This window comes from Epinephelus fuscoguttatus, linkage group LG9 (genome assembly GCF_011397635.1).
Source record: "Epinephelus fuscoguttatus linkage group LG9, E.fuscoguttatus.final_Chr_v1".
In the NCBI taxonomy this organism is placed as follows: domain Eukaryota; kingdom Metazoa; phylum Chordata; class Actinopteri; order Perciformes; family Serranidae; genus Epinephelus; species Epinephelus fuscoguttatus.
The window spans coordinates 33581674-33596346 of NC_064760.1; the positions used below are offsets into that span (position 1 = coordinate 33581674).

General features: G+C 41.3%; 1 protein-coding gene across 3 annotated transcripts in view; it reads left to right on the plus strand.

Moving 5' to 3' along the window:
- Positions 1-14673, plus strand: part of gpc3 (glypican 3) — a 149107-nt gene that overhangs the window by 84492 nt on the left and 49942 nt on the right. For all 3 annotated transcript variants that reach the window (XM_049585568.1, XM_049585570.1, XM_049585569.1), the window contains exon 3: positions 5181-5866. In XM_049585568.1, coding sequence (XP_049441525.1) covers positions 5181-5866 — 686 coding nt within the window. The remainder of the gene's footprint in view (positions 1-5180; positions 5867-14673) is intronic.

Consider the following 14673-nt stretch of genomic DNA (forward strand, 5'->3'; position numbering starts at 1 on the left):
TGTCAACTACTGTCGGCAGCCGGTCAGTCAGTCTGGCGTGTTATGAGCTGCGGAGTTGACTTATGTAACACCCAGACTGATGTCCTCACCAACATCAAATATGCTCATTTGACAGGCCATTCATAGATTATGTGAAAAGCCTGTTTAATGTCAGAGCTGGAGTCACTCAGAGCTTTTAGGTGTCAGAATTAAGTGACCCCAGTGTGACACAGATTTATGAGACTTCTGTAGACTAAGTGGAATCTGCAGGACTTGATCACATTTTAATCAGGGGCTTTGATTGATGGCATGATATAGCAAAGAAAATTATATTACGATAAAGTGTTCATAATGAAAGGCTGTAGATACACAGTATCAATGACAACGTGACAGAGGGGCTGTTGACTATTGAAGTTAATTTAGTGGAAATCCATTTTTTAATGCGCAAGGAATCTGAGAGGCCGAGATTCCTTGGAGTAAACATTATCTGGCTGGTGAAGTAGTTGGACAGAGGTATAGACAGAGGCAGAGACATTTCCCTCAGCCTTGTACTGCTGGTGTGTCTGTAAAAAGCCTTCGGTCTCAGAGGATAAACAGTTTTCCAGCAGCCAGCCTTCTGTCTCCATCTGTGACACTGACAAAATAAATGCTACTGCTAATTTTAAGCGTGACCCAATATGTTTCTGTGGGCTCCTGCTCTGGTAATGTGTGCTCTTGACCTCCTACAGTTGTATCCAGAGTGTCACAGGCCCCTGACATACAGCCCCTCTCCTCTCCATTAGAGGATACCTGATCCTGCTCAGGCTTTCACTGATGAAAGAGAGCGAGCAGCATGCGCAGGAAATGGGCTCGCAGTGGTTCTTACCATGACCCAGGCTACTTAGAGCCATTGAATTGCATTTATGAAGAGCCCTCTACTCTTTCTCTTTACCATTACAAAGTGGCACTCCTCTTTGTGGTGTAAGAGATACTTCAGGTAGCAGCTGAATCACAGGGTTTGATGTAAGAGGCTTTCGTAGATGCCGAGAAAAGAAGTAAATAGCTTTGAGGTGGAAGTGTAGGTTTCCTTCAAGTTTTCGATCAGTAACCATATATATGAGGAATTACCAGGAATAGAAGACTTTGTATTTCTACGTGCATCTGCATGTGTGTTTTTCTGCGTGTGTGTGGGCGTGTCTTACCTCCTCCCGGTCTGTCTCCTTGTCTCGGATGGCAATCTGCACATCTGTCTGCTCGTTGATCACAGAGGGAAATGCTTTGAGTCGCAGCAGGACGGCTGTAGCCTGGAAATCTAAGCAGATGCTGCGCTGCTCCCGAGCATCCTCTCACACTCAACTAAACATCCTCAATGTTATTTTTTTTAAAAACATTTATTCACCCAGCAACTGTTTTGCTGAGCATGCATGCTGTTTTCCACCCCGTTTCATATTAACGCACACATTGAAATTTACAACCACAGCCTGCTACTGTTTAGCACTGAGGTAGTTTGGGGACAAATGGCTCACTTTAAGTGAAACTGTGTAACTTCTACTGAACAGCAGCCACTGTGGCCACACTAATGCAGGATAATGGTGTATTAAATTACTCTTAGAGTATGGATAAAGCTAAAATAAATATTTAATGAGTTTGTCACGCCACAGAAAAATGTGCTATTAACCACTCAGCCAAATTTGATTGATTTAAAAAAAATGTGAAGTATTTAAAATTAGATTTAAAAATCCTGAAAGAATTAGCAGTATTCTCTAGGGCTGGGTTTTGGTACTCGATACCTTTAAGGTATTGACTTAAATAATCCAACACCAAATAGTATTTAAACTTCTCCAATGAAACAGTGCCTGCATTTAATATTTTGGAACCCAGATCTAGAAAAAAAAGACTACTTATATGGCTTTTCTCACAGCCAATCATCAATCATTAGCTAATCATTGCAGCAAGTGTTCTTTGAATTAGTGTGACATGTGATTGGCCCAGTACTGCAGCAGCTACAACCCATACAGTCTGTGATGTAGTGAAGCTGAGCATGGCATATGGACTGAGTTCATCGTGCTGAGATGCATTAGGAAGTATGTACTACATGCCTGTGCTGTCTGGTGGCATTTTATGCAACTGAATGCTTTCATTCAGATGGGTATCAATTCAGATGAAGTAATCTATTGGTATTGGTATCACTTTAAGGGAACTGGTATTGGTATCATTTTTTTTATTTTTTATTTTTTTTTGACAAAACTTAACCTTAGTATTCTCTGCTCTGAGACACCAGAGGTGTATCCCCTCAAGCAGAATCTCTGTAGCAGTTAACCCAGTAGCACAAAGCACACACACCCCACAAGCTGAGGGCAGAGCTGCCATGCAGCAACACACTCTTGTTCTGAAGCTAACAGCAGCAAATGTTAGTACAAAGCACGCACTCACAGCAGTGAGTAGTAACTGGTAGCAGATTCGGGCTAAAAGACTGAAAGGGACGTTAGTAACTGCTACTTAGTTTGTGTTTATATGATTGTGGCATTAAAAAGAGATGTTTATTTATGTTATTATTAGACTGAAAGAACTAATAGAGCTTGTGGAATGTACTGAACTCACCGCTCACGCACAGGATGAACGAGACAACACTGATGTTGTACACTCTAATGTCAGTTTTTATACAGTATTGGTTGGGTTATGTTAAGGATGGCTCCAGTGTGTCCTTGAGCCATGATTTCAGGCCCACCCAAAAAATCCTGGACACAGAAATGTTGAAAAACGGCTCACAGTCTTTTCACGTTTTCAACAAGTATTTTCTAACATGTATAATGTGTTTAGAAAGAAACTAACTTGTCATACTTTACTTGCACTTTAATTTCTTCAGGATTCTCTTGAGTCTGCTTATTTAAATACATAATTATGTAAAAGCAACTTGCAGTAACACAATGAAAATGCATTAAAACCCAGACATTCAGACAACCTTGACACACAGCACATTTTTATGTGTTGTTGCCTTTTAGTTTGGAGGCGTGGAATACAGAAATATGGAATATTGAAATTCACAGATGTACATGTTGCAATAAACACCATACAGTGGAACCAGGCTCAAGTGATACTGTACTAAATTGACAGTACATTAGTAACTCAAAAGAACTAATTTAGTTTAAGGAGTGTTTGTAACCAAATTTCCAGCTCTATGTTTTATGAATTTAAATGGAGCACAGTCTGTGTTTGTGCAGTGGTTATCAAGCTCATATGGGTAAGAAGGGTCCTTTTACACCGACTAATAAGTTGAGAATGTAATTATAGGCCCATTAGATGTCTGTGTTTATTGTTATGTGGCAACACAGGAGGTCAGGCGATGTAGCCTTAGTGTCAAGACTGAGAAAGCTCATGATCAGGGTGGTGGATAGGTCATACAAACACAGAACTTTCATTCAGGGGACTAAGGCTCATGTCCTGTGTGAAACCAGTGAAGATTGATTATTTCATATTTTATATGTTACCTGATGTACATATAACATTACGTGTGTCACCAATGTTCTTATTTTAAGCCAAACCTAATCACATAGTGTCAGTGCCTAAACCATTCCTGACAACACTGAGCATTTAATGGGTTGATAATCCATACCTGTGAGGCTTACCACTAACGATGCCCATTTATTCAAGTGACAATGTTCAAAGTGGGGTTTATTAACCCCAACCAGCAAATGTTCAACTGTCCTGACGTTAGCTGTTGCTTGCTACAGTGTACTGAACAGTGTACACACTGTTCATGTATGTGCAGTGTGTCGTGGGTGTGTGGCAGCTATAGGGCTTTGACAAATATCAGAAATTACCAGAAAAAACTGTTCCATCTTTCTGCAAGTTAATGAATTGGGTCATAAAGCCTCAATATTTTTCACTCATGTTGAAGCATTTTTAACTGTGCTTCGTCTCAGTTCGCACCACCCAGAATGAATTTGCGTCTGTTCAGATTATGTTAATTCCTCTTTCAAAAGTTACATAGTTGAAATGCACGCCAGCAGCAGTTACTCAGACAGAGAGAGGGTGTGATGTTCATTTCCTTTGCTCAGATATTGTCATATTCTCATGTGGACCTCCTCATGTGCATGAAATTGCGTATAGAAAAACACATTATATGTTGTACAGAAAAGAGACAGAGGTGTCACATCGTTCCTCTGTGCTGTCCGAGGACCTAGAGCTCTGTGTAGGCCGACGAGCTTCATTTGACCTCAGAGAAGCATGAAGAGAAAGAAATTAAACTATCCAAGCAAGAGAAATGAAATAACAAAGATGAAATGGCGAGCTTTTGTAGCACAAAAAGCAATAACTTCCTCTAACGCCCCCTAAACCAGTACTCCCCCCCCCCTCCGCACCCCCACTCTCACAAAGCAGTTGTGGCTATCACTCTCAACAAAGTGATGTAGTGGACTAGCTGCGGTATAAATGGGATTTCGGTATCCCTAGCTATTCTCCTGTCCAAAGCTTCATTTCACTGACTCTCAGCTCCCCTGCTAAGTTCAGTAATGGAGCTTTAAATCCCCTCTGTTGTTGGGTCCTCACTCATTTTGCTACCGGGTCGATGATAGAGCTCCCGCTTCTTGTGCCACCTTGTTGATAAGACTTCACTTTGTGCCTTGAAACGCCACTGATTATTTTCCCTCTGCTCATCGGCCACGCACCCCTCCCTCCTGCATGCTCTGTATACTTTCCTCCCTGCAGACATCCTCATGCCTCTCTAGGTTGACTAATATATTAAGATTAATACTCGCTTTAAAAAGGGACTTTTTTTAAGATTGTGTGCTGTGTTCTAGTTCGCTCTTTAGTTGTATTGAAAGGTCAAACCCCAGGTCTTGCTTTTCATCTGTTACAGAGGCTTTGTTCTCTCAAGTCATCATCTGTTATTGCAGTGTAATGTGTGTGTTTGTCCCCTGTATGTGTGAGGAGTCCCATTAGAGAAAACAACAGATTGAGAAAAAGTGGGAAAAGGGAAAGAGAGGTTGTGCGTGGGAAGTTTTCTCTGACTGTGATCATTAAGAACGGGATGGATGTTTGGGGGAAATCTATTTGTGTTTCATGTTTTTGAGCTAAATTGCTGCCTATTTTTGACAGCTTACCGTAGTTGTTGTGATTACTGAGGCATATCATCACCTGCTGAATGCAACAGCTTTGAAAAAGGTGGCCTGACTTTCACCCCGACTGACTCTTTCTCATGTTGTTCTCTTGCTTACTTGCAGAAGCCTTTGATCTGGTGCTGCGTCACGGCCGTAACTCCACCTTGGCCATGCTAAAGTCAGATTACCCAGGTCTCGGAGGTGGAGCCCAGAGCTCCGTGGGGCAGCTCTTCCTGGACATGTCGCTCTACATCCTGGGCTCAGACTCCACAGTGGACCACATGGTGGCGGTGCTCTACGGTCGCCTCTTCCCCCTGGCCTACCGCCGCCTGCTGGGCGGCAGCAGTTCCTCTGTGTCTGAGGAGTGTGTAAGAGGAGCCTGGAAGGAGTCAGGAGCATTTGGCCCTTATCCCAAACTGATGATGACCCGTCTGTCTCGTTCTCTCCTGGCCACACGAGTCTTCCTGCAGGCACTGAACCTGGGTATCGAGGTTGTCAACACCACCGACCACCTGCGGCCCAGCCGGGACTGTAGCCGGGCCCTGCTGAGGCTGTGGTACTGCCCGCACTGCCAGGGCATGCTGGGGCCGCCAGCCTGCAGAGGCTTCTGTCAGGCAGTGATGCAAGGCTGCCTGGGGGGAGCGGCTGAAGTGCAGCCTCACTGGCGGACCTACGTAGATGGACTGGGGAAGCTGGCTGGTGCCATGAGGGGAGAACAGGACATGGAGGCTGTTGTTCTTAGACTGCCTTCAATGATCAAACTGGCCTTGAAGCACGCTGTGAACGCTCGCACCCGCCTCACCACCCTGGTGAGTCTAGTACACCAACACACATACACACAGCATTGCATTGAAAAATACAAGGGGCTGCATTAGTGTAGGAGTGTCCCTAGAGATGAGACTGCCATCATTACCCACAGGAAGTCTAGTCTGATTACATTGGGCAACTCACCGGACGCCAGATCACTACACTGCTTACAGTTTACGTTGTGAGATAATGCTATAACAATCTGTATATAAATAATAGATTCAAGGTGAAGTCATCCTAACACTAGACTGTGGGTATAGCCTATAGCCTGTAGCCTATCATTAGCCGCATATTTTAAATGGTAACACACTTTCTGCATGGTCTCGCATCGTCTCACTTAGCCAGACCTATCTCCACACTTTGGTTTAGAGGGTTGACTGTGGCTCAGAGGATAGAGCAGTCCTCTCCCAATTGTTTCAATCCCTGGCCCGTGCAGTCCAGATGTCGAAGTGTCCTTGGGCAAGATACTGAACCCCAAATTGCTCCTGATGGCTGTGCCACTGGTGTGCGAGTTCTTGCGAATGTTTATCTCATGAGCACCTCATATGGTAGCCTCAGCCACCAGTGTGGCGATGTCTGTGAAAAGGGAGACAGGTGCCAGTGTTGTAAAGTGTTCTGAGTGGTTGCTAAAACTAGAGAAGGACTATATAAATGCAACCGATCTAACTTCAGAGTTAGCAACCTTCCAGCCTCTTTTAATGTTTTATGTATGTTCCCTCTCAAGACTGTTTTTCAGGAGCACTGTTGCTTAGCTCCACCCAAGATGATTGTGATTGGTTTAAAGAAATACAAACAACCCAGAAGGCTTTTTCCCCCTCATTGTGGAATTATGATGGGTTCATCCAGACCCTTCTCCAGCACTGGCACAGAGCGTGATAGGTTTGGCTATGTGAGACTTCATTAGCACCAATCTATGTGAATATTTAAACTGATAAAGTAAAAAGCTCTTCATACTTACATTACCGTCCCTCTCTGGCTAAGCCAACTGACTTCCTGCTGAGTCTCCCCATACATGAATGGCATGAAAATAATTTGTTGATATCATACTTTAGCTTTTTAATTTTTTTAAGTCTAACTAATCAAATTTTGATAGGGGGAGGAATATTTTAACAGGTTGCACTATCTTAGAGTGACAAGACTGTTTCGTTGTATGTAAGTTGAATGACAATAAAGATGTGTTGAACGTACTTATAAAGCAAGACGAATAGTGATGCATCGTATTTGGAAATGGAAAGGTGCAGTGTTACACTACTGGACTTTAAACTGAAGCATCTGCCACACTGTTTATAGTACATTTTTGTGTAATATTTATGTTTTATCCACATCATCCCTCATCACATCCTTTGTCAGTGCTCAGTGCAGACTACTTTTGTTGGACAGAAAGCTGATATGAGACTCATGCTATGCCAACACAGTGGTCTGACTGAAATGAATGAGGAAGTTAAATTTTATGATGAAGCAGTGCTAACATCATGGCCAGACTCCGTCCCTCAGAAAAACACACAGAGCATGAAGAAAGAAAACGAATACCACATTCATTGGAGGTCAGAGGACTTTTATTGAGCAGCAGAGGATAAAGGCTACATTTCTTCACACCAACAAGGAAGACATCACCTTGTAGTGAGAAATCTCAAAGACACCGCTACAGCATGTCATTCCCCAGCATTCAAAGCAAAAAATGCACCATGGACTCGGCTGAATGAAGAGTGGGAAATAACAGCAAGCAAAGGGAGGGAGGCAGTCAGACATATGCTCCCAGCATGTCTCGCTGAAACTCATCTCTCACTCCTCGGCAGCAGTGACCCGTTATGTGTGGTTTCAACTCCGATAAAACCGTCAAGTTTGTTCGTAGCCCACATGTGAAGTCAGGGAGAAGTGCTCATGAAATATGAAGACCTTTTTTTCCTGCCAGAGCTACAGAGCTGGATGTGCTTTTGCTTCTGTATATCTGCTGAACTTTTCACTCTCACACCCCGAATCCCCGCGGTGACCAGGTTTCCACTCAGAACCCATCATTTATTAACACACAGGTTGACCTCACTTACTCTACAGCGCGAGGGCGTGGCTGCATCCATGAATCGCTGACTTAGGGGAAATCGCTCACTGTGTGTGTGTGTGTGTGTGTGTGATCCTTATCCAAAATTAAATAACTTTTGGGTGGGTTTATTAAAGACCACTGTTCCAGTAGAGATGACTTTACACTGTGTTTATGGCTCTGACTCTGGTTTCAGTATAAAGGATTAAAGCTGTAATGATCGTGTATTGTTCAGCACTGTGACAAGGTCGTGTGTGTGTTTGTGTTTGTGTGTGTGTTTGAATGTAATCTTTTTGAGACACTCCTCGCTCAGCGGTGTCATTGAAGGGACAGAGGCATCGTTTCCCAAAAGGCTAATTTTGTCACACTGAGGACTCGAGGGACATCAACCAGAATTAGACAACACCTGATTACTTCACCTCAAATAACCAGTTTAAATATACAGACTAAAGGGCCATTACAGTGTTTTTTCCCTCATATTTTAGCTGATTAATCGTAAATTGCCCATCCATACACTGCATTAGGGTTGGGTGATATGGCAGTACATACTGTGTGACTGTAGAAATACGTCCACCGATAGAGATTTGGTATTTGTCATAGAGGTTTTTACCATGGGAGCTATTCAAAGCAGAGCGAGATAATCACGTGATCTCAGAGTTTAGCTATTTCACAATCTCACGATATAACGTGATTTGTGCAGACATGGAGGAGAAGAGTAAAATAACAATTTCAATTGTTGTCCTTTGGACTCTTAAAGCTTCCATTTTGAAAGAATTTTATGCTGTGTCTCAAATCGGATACTTATATGAGTACACTCACATGCAGTATACTATGTGCTTACTTGCATAATGTGTGAATTTTGATAGGGTAGTGGTTTCTCATATTGAACACAGCTGTTGTGCACTTACCAGGAATGACAGTGACAAGATTTGACAACTTTTCTTCTTCTGCTCAGCAAATTGCAACCAGGAGGAGCATTATCACCAAAATATATGCTTGCTCTATTAGCTTCTTTGCTCACTTGTCTTTTTCTGTATTTAATATTTATTGGATTTAAAATAAACCTGCTTTTACGGCACATTATGAATGTCCATGGCTGATGCCAGCTAGCTAACCAAGTTAATGACAGCTGTCGCATTTTGCAAACTTGTCAAGCATCTGACCACAAATCTAATACTAAAATCTTCTACAGTGAAGACAACAACTTAACATGCATAAACACCAAATGTAACTTATGCCCACAGACCATATAGCTTACGCCACAACACATGTAACATCAATGCCTGATGATAAAATGTGCCCTTATTGGCTAGCAAGCCTACATTGGCATTTGTGTTATCATTTGTAGTACCAAATTATTACAGAATTAACCCAATAAACAAACTGATGGCTTCTATCCAACAACAGTTTAGTGTTAGGGGAAAAATACACATGTATATTTGTACAAAGTTTTGGTGTTCAGCCAACATTTTCACAAGTTTGAAATGTGTTTTTGGTCCTGCCCCTTGTTTCCCCTTGTGCCACTTGGGCAACATGGTGACCATTGAGAGTGAGAAGTGTCTAACACACACTCAGCTTTTTGACTGTGTTAAGTGCACCATCCAGGTGCTCTTAGTGCACTGATTGTTGCCATACTTCACAGTGTGAACGCACTTATGCCCTCAAAATAGCAAGTATAAATACAGAGGATTTGAGACGCAGCATTTGTGTCACTCTTCTAAATCATTTTTCTTAAACTCAAGTGTTTTCTCATATGAGGCCATAGGTGTAGATTTCTGGGGGGGAAGCAGGGCACACAGCCCCTCAATATTTAGAACATAATGCATTTGTCCCACTCTATAAAACCATAAGAGTAGCAGAGGTCTTTTATATTACAAAATTAAGGACATTTACACCATAAATTGATGCAGAAAGGCACGAATTGGTGCATAAAAATTCACCAGAATGCATGAAATTAAGTGTTTGATGCTCAAAATGTTCTGACGAAAGACCTCCAAACCCCCAAATTCATATGCATTCCACCCTCAGTGTTGAAACAAAACCTACACCCTTGTATGAGGCAGTTGTTGTTTTTATATGGAAGTGTCAAATAAAAGAAGAAATCAATCAGATGTGATATACCACTGTTTGGTTACTAATAACTATATATAGTTATTGTTATATTACATATACCATGACAGAGGATTTTGACCATACACCTACCCCTACACTATATTAAAACAAAATTACATTTCATTTAGTTCATTCATTCATTCATTCATTCATCTTCTAACTGCAAGAGGCAGGGTACACCCTGGACAGGTCGCCAGACTATCGCAGGGCTGACACATAGAGACAAACAACCATTCACGCTCACATTCACACCTACGGACAATTTAGAGTTACCAATTAACCTAGTCTCCAATCTGTATGTCTTTGGGAGGAAGCCGGAGTGCCCGGAGAGAACGGGCACTGACACGGGGAGAACATGCAAACTCCGCACAGAAGGGCTCCCACACCCGGGATCGAACCGGCAACCCTCTTGCTGTGAGGCGACAGTGCTAACCACCACACCACCGTGCCGCCCTCATTTAGTTTATTTTTTTTGTAATTTGCATTAGTTATATAGTAAATCAATATCCAGCAGGAATATTATGAAATATAATAATATGAAGAGCAGATTACTCTAACCAGGTTTTCCTTGTTTTTAATAATGCATCGATGAGTTGCGTGTTGTGTTTTCTACAAGAACACAGCAGGAGACAAAAAGATGTCTTCTTCTTCAACCGAATGTGTCATGTAGTAGAAAGTTGCTCACAGGTCACCAGAATCCCTCAAAGTCATAAATAATCAGTTAAGAAAACTACACACTCTTCAACTCAAGGTTTGTATTATTTTCTGATATTTTGATTTTCATCTGGGATTTAAAATCAAACGTTAAAATGAAGTGGTGAAGCATTTTCATGCAATTCAAGCATCTTTTAAATTATTCAGATAGGTTCTGCCGCACCGGTGGTCTGACTGAATGGGTCAGTGTGCATCATGACCCTCCTCTTCCTTCTTGACAGATACATGTCATATAATCGACTCATCGCCGAGAACAACATGAAGAAAAGAAAGAGGGAGGGAGGAATAGAAAGCATGCATATGTGGATGAGTGAGAGAAAGTCAATGTGTGTATGTACTGAATGAAGCGGAGAGGTGGAACTTTATTTGGTAATTACTCTGTGTAATTCTGCAGTTTTACGAGTGAAGTGTATATAACCCTACTGCAGACTAGAGTCTCTGCCAACAAATCTATGGAGTGGGTGGGATGGCTGGGAGCTGCCAACATACGTTGCGGTCACAGTGTCTTTTTTGATACCACCACTGGGGGACAGTAATATCAGAAGTGTTCAAATCCTTTACAGAGTGACTTTAAAATGTGTATTGTTTTTATTAGAATAATAAGAAGGTAGAATAAACAAAAAATATTATTATTCTAAAAACATAAATACCTCAGAGCTTTCTCCTTTTAAACGTTGTCACTGGCTGCCAATCAGGACCTTTGATGCATCACACACTTGGAATCCCTACATGCAAACGGCAACAAATAGATTCCCCTGGAAGGTTTTTTTGTAAATAGAATGAAATTAATTTACATATTTTTAGCTAGAGTTTGCCTCTTTATTAACAAAGGGTTGCACCCAACATTCTGATTCAGCCAATTAAAAATTCACTCATAGCTTTTTGTATAGGCCCAGTTGAATATTGCAGTAATAATGTGTGGTTATCACAAAATCCCATGGCACGCCTGGATTAGCATCATGGCTCACCATTTGAGTACCACTGGTCTTCTTTATCCAGTTGTACTTTGCTGTTTAAAGTTGCTTTTTCTATATTCTAAATTCATTTTAAATTGGTAATGGCACCACGTCTAAAAAATATGTTTTGGGAAATGGTGAGTGCTAAAATATAAATGATTTATGGCTCTAAAGATGGTGTCTGGTTCTGTTAATCTCTAGCAGGTCTTCAAATGTGTGCATAAGTGAAAACCTAAATAATCCTCCACTTCAGTATTTTGTACAGCAACATAATGGATCTATGGAGCACTACGCCTTGTTTCGTGGTTTCATGCGATTGTAAAAACTGCACCTGTGGTTGGTATCTCTCACTTAACCTCCCCTCCGGTGAGAATGTACACCCCTGTTACTGAAGGTGACAAACGGATCGACTCTATCTGAGTGTGAGGGTCCTTGAGGTGTGAGGGAGACATCTCCTCTCTTCTATGTCGGCTTGAAACATGTAACTCTGTTGGGGAGATGACCACTCATCGTCTGCCAGCCCGCTCCCCGGCATGTTAACATTCATTTCCTCCATCCGGTGCAACTCCAGCGTGAATCAACCAATGTTCAGAGAGACGGAGAGGGCAGCCAAGAGCCCTGCAGCTTCAATCTATTCCCCTGTCAACTTCCCACCCCTCTCCTGGAGTTTGATGTCATCCACCTCCGTCTCTGCATCTCATCCTCAACATCCCTCTCTCTCTTTCATCCCCCCTCCCATTTATTTCTTTTTCCTCTCATTCTTACGCGCTGCTTTGAGAGAAGATGCATGATTTATGAAGCTCTATTTTTACCGGTTACTGAGGAGAAAGAGAGGACAGAAGGAGCGACAAAGAGATGGAGGGGAGAAAGAGAGGGAAGAATGGAGGGGAGAGTGTGAAGAGCGAGCCCAAGGGGAAGGAGAACAGGAGAGTGTGGAGGAGACATCCATCACCCTGCGACCCCTCGGCTGAAAAGGAAGAAGGGAAGTAGGTTGAGACAGAAATATGATGGATCTGACCAAGACTGGAGGAGATATACAGCAGAGCACATGAGTTGTGTATCGTTACACACTCACAGTTGGGTGCTTAGTTATAGGTCTGATATGACGTATCCCTTTGTGTGCCTGTAACATTTTTTGTCAATAACACACTTTTCATCATCTCTTCGTTTTCTTCCCCTTTGTGCACAAAAATAGCTCAAGCGGATCAAATCACATACAAACTGTTGCTTCAGCAAGGAAACAAGAGCCCTAATTAAATCTTTGCTGCATTTTTATTACTTATTTATCCATTCAAACATACTGTAGATACAGAAGTTGTGAGAGCCATTTGAGCTTTCAAGCACGCAATAAATCATGTTTATATATGCTGTAACATATCAGAGTTATTATTTATTGAGTCGTGTGTTTAATATGAATTATGGAAGTCCTTAAGGCCCAATCTGCACTTTGTTTGACCATGTAAATTACAAATACATTTGCATGTATAATTGAGACATTTGACTTGATGATGAAGAGTAAGCGTTGTGTTTGTTAAGCTGATCAGAGCTAAATTGACAGGCTTTTATAATTTGCAAATCTCAGTTACACATTTGCATAACGTCATTTGAACAAAAGACCCATTCATCACATTTTTATTGTTCTCCTTATGCAGACAGTTTCCCCCTCTTTGCACTTTCTCTTGGGTTGTATCACATTCCTTATTTTTTTTAACACCTGTTTTCCATCCTACTTTGAGAGAAAACATCATGTACCTACTTCAGACCCACAGATCTGACTGCTTCGTCTGCATCAGGACAGTGTCTATAAAATCAAAAAGACATGAAGCATTATTGGCTTTTCATAGCTCTGAATGCTTCAGGAATTGCAGAACTCTGAGTGAGAAGTGTGAAATCCATGTTCCTTACAAGCATCTAACCTTAATGCACAAACGTCTCGTTTTAAATTAGACCTTGATCTGCACGGCTTATTTTAGTCAATTAAGTTTAGTAGGGTCTATTTAGTCACCTATATGTTTTTAGAACTGATAATCTCAGGTTTCATCATGTAGGAGATCTTCAACTTTGTGCCAAAATCTTAACAAATTATCATTTTCAAAATATTTGGGGATTTTGTTGATCTCATTAACGTGAGGTCGAGATTCCTGACGCGGTGGATTTACTAAATAGGCGTACTGAGCTGAACTGATTAGTGAGATTTAAAGATAAATTCAATGCGAGTACATGTGTTGTGTTTTAATCAGCTTTGATCTGTGTATGTGAATGCTTCATATCCACAGTGTATAGGTATGAAGCAAAGTGTTCAGATGTCTCCATAACCCAGTTTAATGAGGATTATCTAAAAATGGGCACATGGGCCTGCAGTCATTCAGCCATTATAGAGATGTATAGATACAGAAATAACATAGAGACAAACATTTATAAAACACAACGTTAAAAGACCATTTTAAAAATAGGAAAAAAAGTGCCTATCTATTTGCAAAAAAGATGAGCCTAAACCTTTTTTTACCACACAGATATATGTATGTTTATCCTTTTTGATTGTTTAATACTAGGTGTAGGATGTATTTCTTTAAGGCTAGATTGTGTTGAATGTGTCTTACAAATCATTTGGAGCTTAGTGTGCAGTCATTTCCTCCTCGATGTCATTGCCTTGACCAGCACCTAGTGTTGGAGTGGATTCAGCAGACAACCCTATTGCTGATATGTCTGGAGATTTAATGGGATAAGTGGAAAGCCTGTGGAGTAGCTAGCTTTGTTAATTTGAAAAGAAAAAAATATGCATTTTATTATGTTTGTGTTAAGAGAGAGAAACAAACATTGCAACACAAATAAATAATTGAAAACACTGAGCTAAAAGTGATGGATAAATGGTCAAAATGGTTAGCAACAAGTAGCCTAATCCATAAACAGTTGAAACAGCTAGTTAGCTAATGGCTGAAACATCAAGTTCACTCTGATATAAATGCAGGCTTCACTAAACTGACCTTAACAT